Raw genomic sequence first — 7,233 nt, forward strand, 5'->3', positions numbered from 1 at the left:
CCAATTAATGGCCATCAAATGGATGGATGAAAGTAAATGAGTTAGTGGTCAAAAAAATGAAAAATAAAAATAAAAAAAATAGATATATCTTCTCAGTTCCACATATACTCTATGTCGCGGGTACCTTGTAAGACACCACTATATTTAAAAGGGTTAAAAAGTGCACATGAGTACTCATGCCACGAATTAAATAACAATTAGATGAACTTCCTAAGCTATATATGAATACTAACTCTTGTGCTCTACACGAAACCTGGCATTTGTCTTCCTTTTGGACGCTCATCCACACAAGATGATGAAGGTTCAAGTCATCTCTAGAGAAATCATCAAACCATCATCTACAACTCCTCATCACCTACGCAACTTCAAGCTCACCTTACTAGATCAGTCACTCCCTCCCATTTACGTACCAATCATATTCTTCTACTCCAGCAATAGTGGCAATAACGTTGGAATTCTTGAAAAAGTTCAACAGCTAAAGAAATCTCTATCGGAGACCTTAACCCAATATTACCCACTAGCTGGGAGGATTAAAGAAAATGGTTCGATAGTCGAATGTAATGATGAGGGTGTCGAATTTTGCAAGGCCTACGTAGATGGTCAGCTCTCAGAGTTTCTCAAACAACCCTATGTTGAAGTACTGGATCGAATGGTTCCATGCAATCATCAGCGAGCAAGGTCAGGCAGGGATGTACTACTAGCTGTCCAAGCCAACTTGTTTGATTGTGGCGGAATGGCGATTGGTGTGTGCATTTTTCATAAGGTCGCTGATGCGAACTCAATGGCCACATTCATCAATGTGTGGGCCAGCACATCGCCTGGCATTGGAAAAACCACAAGTCCTGATGTCCAATCTTCCACACTTTTCCCAACTGAAGGGCACGTTCCATTACTTCAGTTCATTGAGAAAGAGAATGTTATCACAAAGCGGTTTGTGTTCAATGCATCTAAGATTGCCTCCCTTCGAGCTGGACCATCCACAGGATCGCAAGTGGGATGCCCCACACGCGTTGAAGCAGTGTCAGCACTTATATGGCAATGTGTCATGAGGGCCAATGGGGAAGAGGGGTCCATGAGGGCTTCTGTGGCAACTCATTTTGTGAACTTGCGAGGAAAGATGTCGCCACCATTGCCGGAAAATTCCTTTGGGAACATTATGGTGTTGGTAGCTTCAGTAGCGACAGAGAGAGAGTACCATGAAAACATGCAACGTCACTTGGAACAAAAACTAAGGGATGCAATAAGAAGAGCAGATTTAAATTGCATAAAAGAACTGCAAACACCAAATGGGACTATGAGGATTATCGAATCCTTCAATTCTCTGGTTGGGGTAGACTTCTGTCATTTTTCTAGTTGGTGTAGGTTCCCTTTCTATGAAGCGGATTTTGGGTGGGGGAAGCCCATTTGGGTAAGTACTTGTACTTTACCTGCTAAGAATTTTATTTTCCTGATTGAAACAAGATGGGGTGATGGAATAGAAGCTTGGGTGAATATGGAAGATGTTCACATGGCCAAATTTGAACAAGACCAAGAGCTCCTTTCTTTTGTTTCCCCTCCATCCACTGCTTAAGGCTCGCTGACTGGGTTAAGTTCACTCAATTTTGGTTGCCATCCGACATCTGTTCATCTCAGTGGATCCTTGCATTTGTCCCACCATATCTGTTACATCGTAATGGTGCATGATGGAAATAATCCGAACTTTGATTTTTCTCGATCTAGCTATAGAGATTTATCTATAATAGTGTTAGGTACGTATACATTGTCAGTTGAATAGCTATACCAGAAAACTATGTTTAGATTCTTCTATAACATGTTATAATTTTATATTGGTTATGGTTAGTAACTTGGATACAAGTTGGGTGTCTTTAGTGGTTTTTAATTCCTCTTAGCGATAAATGCATTACTTGCCCAAAGTTTTTAATTACTTTTCACCTGTCGATTCACACTTACAATAAATTAAGTGGATCTTAGTTCGGGTGCTCCCACTATCACAGTAACTTAGGTATCTTTAATGTGGACCATCCATCATGTATGGCCCCATGTTCGATGTGGGTTAATTGTCCATCATGCGGGGACCACCTTGGATTTGGACCATTCATCATTAGGAGACAACCTTTGATGTGCACAGTCCATTATATATGCGGGGCTCACCTTGATGTGGATCATCCATCATGTTGGGCCCACCTTTAATATCACCACCCATCATGCGGGGCCCACCATTAACCTGGACTATCCATCATGTGAGCCCCACCTTTGATTGAGCCGTCCATCATGAGGGCCCACCTTGGATGTGGACCATTCATCATTAGGGGCCGAACTTTGATTTTTAGACCATCCATTCTGTAGGCCCACCTTGATGTGGGCCATCATCATATGGGGCAGTGTTCGCGATTTCTGCACGCGGCAGGCATACACACACTAAAGTGTTGTGTGGATGCTCTTTCGATTTTTGGATTGAGTGTAATGCGGACTTAGAATAGTATGTTTCAAAGACTTGGGGTCACCATTGACTGATAAAGACCTCGAATTTAGGTTCATCTAGACATGTAGAATCGTTTTGGGTTGGGACATCCCCAACTAAGATGACTTCTATATATGGTCTATGAGACCTTGTGGATGAAGAAGTAACAGGTTAAGCACCTTCTCCATCCACACTTACGTGAAGTCTCAATCACCTTCTATCCATACTTACGTGCAGTCTCAATTTCATAAACTTCAGAATTTTTAAATATCTTTATAGTTCTGGGATGGCTTTGTTAAACTAACTAGCTGATAAAGACCTCGAATTTAGGTTCATCTAGACATATAGAATCATTTTGGGTTGGGACATCCCAACTAAGATGACTTCTATATATGCTCTATGAGACCTTGTGGATGAAGGAACAGGTTAAGCACCTTCTCCATCCACACTTACGTGCAGTCTCAATCACCTTCTCCATCCACATACTTACGTGCAGTCTCAATTTCATAAAATTTAGAATTTTTAAGTATCTTTATAGTTCTGGATGGCTATGGTAAACTGACTAGCTGATAAAGACCTCGAATTTAGGTTCATCTAGACATGTAGAATCGTTTTGGGTTAGGACATCCCCAACTAAGATGACTTCTATATATGCTCTATGAGACCTTGTGGATGAAGAAGGAACAGGTTAAGCACCTTCTCCATCCACACTTACGTGCAGTCTCAATCACCTTTTCCATCCATACTTACGCGTGGTCTCAATTTCATAAAATTTAGAATTTTTTAAATATCTTTATAGTACCGGTTGGCTTTGTTAAACTAACTAGCTGGTTATAGACAACAACAGAAATTGACTTATAAACCACTACTCACCAACTCACCACTAAGGAGCTGGTATTGACTCAAACTAAGGTGGAATTTTGAAGAGATATTAGTCAAAATAATAATAAGAAGAAGAAGAAGAAGAAGAAGAAGAAGAAGAAGAAGAGCAAGTATGCTAACAATAAATGAAAATCAAGTGACACATTTTTATATGCACAAAATGATCGGGCCTCACCACAATATGAACCTCATTCAGGCAACAACCAGTTACAAAAGCTGGCCCGCCAATCATATCTATACAAAAAACAAACTCCTAAACTTTCCTAAGAGAGTTTAAATCTAATTTATCCAAAAGGTAACTACCCTTAACTAGCTTGGGGAGTTCAAAAACTTCCTTGCAGACCTAGTTGGCTTGAGACAGACTTCTTGCTTAGCCAAACCATCAGCTAGACCATTGGCTTCTCTAGCAATATGGGAGATTCGAAAAGTGCCCCTGAGATTGAGTCTCCGAATTCTGGATAGCCAATATTTCCATGTCCATGAGCTAGAGAAATTAGTGATGATACAGCCCACCACCCATTTAGAATAAGATTCTATGGTAATATTGTTTAAACCAAGCTTAATACAGTGCTCCATGCCGTAGTGAACAACCCTAAGTTTAGCTTTGTTGTTAGAAGTATTCCCATACCCGCTGCTAAAAGCGAAAATCAAAAGACCTTGGTTATCTCTGCATATACCACCCCCACCTGCAAGCCCTGGGTTTGGACAGGGCTAACCCATCCACGTTTAGCTTGTACCAGCCCAGTTCGGGTCTGATCCACCTGACGATTGTGACTTTTGGGGCAACCCGCGATGTAAGACCTGTATCCTAGTTCGTACCATTCTGTATGCTTCCACGGTCCTCCCTGTCGAATTCCGACAACTCTTGATCTGTATCCGACATTTGTGCGTGATTCTAAGCCGAGTCCTGTATACCGAAGTTGGCTCGACCCGAAACTTGTATCCTAGAAACCATGCCGCCGTCACGGTTCTAACACCGTGACTCACACACCGACCTGATACCTAGGCCAGAAGATGTGGGCCTGCGTTCGTTTCAAGGAAAAACGTCGTGCGTTGTGAATTCCGAGAGAATTAATCTCTACCACCTATCCCATCAATCAATCAATTAATTAATCAATCTCATCAATCAAGTACACATCACACCTCAAGTCAAGTACAAGCAACCCATACCCTACCCTTACCTCTCTCTTACATAAGTTATCCCAAAGTCACTTCATCCATCACTTCATCCATCACTCCACTCATCACCCATCACTCCATCTCTTATCATCCCATCACTTCTCTCTCTTCCCAAGCAACAAAAAAATTCCAACGTCCAAGCCTCCCCAAGCTCTCCCAAAACAACAAGTGTGGCCCACTTTCCCACTCACTTATCTCCCATCTCAACCATTCATTTATCATCTACCTCCATCAAAATTGAAGGCAAGGAGCATAGGAGCCCAAGGGACTAAGAAGAAGGCCGATAGGTAGGTGATCCACCGTTGATTTTTAATTTAATGGCCCACTTGTGATGGGACCCAATTTGATGTATGTGTTGTAATCATACGAGGGGCCCATAATGGCGGGATCTCTCCACTACACCGTATCTCTCTCTTTCTCTCCCTCTCTATTTTTTCTTATTGTGGCCCACCTTGAAGAATGGATTAGATCCACACCATGGGTGGTGAAAATCCCACCATGATGTGTTGTCCACGCCGTCCTTCTCACACGGACCTAGATGAAGGAAAAACACAAGTATCAGTTTGATCTAAGCTGTGGGCCACGCTAATGTGGACCCACCATGATGTCGTGTCATATCCATGCCATGCAGCGTACCTGGACGCTGGATGTGGTAGCAGTGGGGTGTGGCTAACAGTGTTGTGTGAACTGACGGTGGTGTGCACTAACCAGCTATCTTCAAAAAAAAAAAAAAAAGAGTGTAATATATATTAATATAATATATATAGACATATATATATATATATATATATATATATTAGTATATATGTATGAGAGGTGGGCCACACGTGTGGTCCCACCACGATATATGCCTCGGATCTGCATTGTCCAGATGATCAGACTCTCTGGACGGTGGGTTTTTTTATATAAGTCATGTTATATTATATAATATATATCCACACCGTCCAGTTGCTAGACGGTGCAGCTAGCGTATAGCCATGCCGTCCATCCATCTTACGGGTGGCCCACCTTGAAGTAAGCCATGCTGTCCATCCATTTTATGGGTGGCCCACTGTGATGTAAGCCATTCTGTCTATCCATTTTTAAGGGTGGAACCCATTGTGATGTAAACCTAGCCATCCAGCCACCGACGTCCACACGGCCCCACCATGATGCACGTGTTGTATCCCTACCATCCATTCATCTGACGTAGTTATGGGCCCCACTCTGATGGGTATCTTCCATCCAAACTGTTCATCAACTTAGTGGGATTTGGACCATCCATCTGCTGGACGGTCAGCACCCCACCCATGATGGATGCTTTCCATCCAAACCATTTATTCTTTGGTGGGTAGCCACGTATGTGGACCCCACCTTGATATATGTGATTCATCCCAACCGTCCATTCATTTGTCAGCTCATGTTAAGGCTGAGATCAAAATAAGATAGGTCTAGTATCAAGTGGACCACACTTCAGAAAGCAGTGAAGTCGAATGCCCACCATTGAGACCCCCTTTGGGTTACAGAAGTTTTAATTCAATATAATATTTGTTTTCCTTTCCTATTCAGGTCCTTGTGACCTTATGAATAGTATGGAAGGGAAATAAATACTATGGTGGGGACTATTGGAATTTAACTGTGGAAGTCATTATCACCACTGCCATTTGTGGTATGGTCCAGATGATCCTTGGATATGATTCATTTTTTGAAATAATGCTCTAAAATGATCTCTAGTAGTAGTTGAATGGTGTATTGGACTCGGCCTATTCGACTCGGCCCATTCAACTCGGCCTATTCGACTCGGCCATTCGACTCGGCCTATTCAACCCGGCCATTCGGCTCGGCCCATTCGAATTAGCACATTTGATCCAACCCATTTGATTCGGCCTATTTGAATCGGCCCATTGATTCAGCCCATCTGATTCAGCCCATTTGATATGGCCCAATGTTATATATATTGGCCCATGAGTGAGGCCTAATGTGATACGTATACGCCCCATAAGCAAGGCCCATGATGATGTATATTAGGCTTTTATAGGAGGTCGTGGGCCCATTATACAATTGGCCCTATGAGTGTCATTCATTGGGAGCAATGTTGGTTAAAGGACTACATTGATGGGCAATGATGGTTGAACTTCTACATTGTGACCTTCCATTAGGCCTGAATAGGCCCATTCTCATCATTCTCTAGTGGGTTAACCCAAATGCTTGGGCCCCATCGATTTTACTTGATCCATCATCGACCGTCCATCTATGGACCTCACCTTGCGTTGAGGCTAATTATCGATGCCAATTATCAGTGCCGGTTGACGATACCGGCTACCGTTGCCGATTATGAGTTTGTGACAGCATAGCATTATGATATATGCTCATACACATCATATGTATGCTTGATATGAGGAGTGACTGATCATAGCATATGCCTTCGGGCAGATTGTTAATGAGCCTCCTGATAGGCGGAGTTGCCCTTCATGAGCATGCGGTACGCGCAAGATTATTACATGACTGATAGTGTGATTCATGCACTTTGCATTTGTATGACATAATTACTATACGCCCTAGTAACATCAGGGCTATGACCTCCACAGGCACATCATGAGTGGCAGGATTGGATACCGAAAATATTGTTACTAACATTGGGGCGCTATAGATGTCCCTGGGTGAAAATCTCTAAACCTGATAGTACCAAAGGATGACTCCAACGTCGAGACTGATTGGATACATGAGCGCAC

General features: G+C 42.6%; 1 protein-coding gene across 1 annotated transcript; it reads left to right on the plus strand.

Moving 5' to 3' along the window:
• The first annotated feature begins 226 nt into the window (after nucleotides 1-226).
• Nucleotides 227-1,655, plus strand: LOC131256392 (stemmadenine O-acetyltransferase-like). Its single transcript, XM_058257315.1, has one exon. It carries the CDS (start codon nucleotides 293-295, stop codon nucleotides 1,568-1,570), a length of 1,278 nt encoding a protein of 425 aa, XP_058113298.1. The 5' UTR covers nucleotides 227-292; the 3' UTR covers nucleotides 1,571-1,655.
• Nucleotides 1,656-7,233: the final 5,578 nt, after the last annotated feature.

This window comes from Magnolia sinica, chromosome 9 (assembly GCF_029962835.1).
Source record: "Magnolia sinica isolate HGM2019 chromosome 9, MsV1, whole genome shotgun sequence".
NCBI classification, from domain to species: domain Eukaryota; kingdom Viridiplantae; phylum Streptophyta; class Magnoliopsida; order Magnoliales; family Magnoliaceae; genus Magnolia; species Magnolia sinica.

Coding starts and splice junctions, on each gene's coding strand:
- LOC131256392 (XM_058257315.1), top strand. CDS start 293: ATGATGAAGGTTCAAGTCATCTCTAGAGAAATCATCAAACCATCATCT.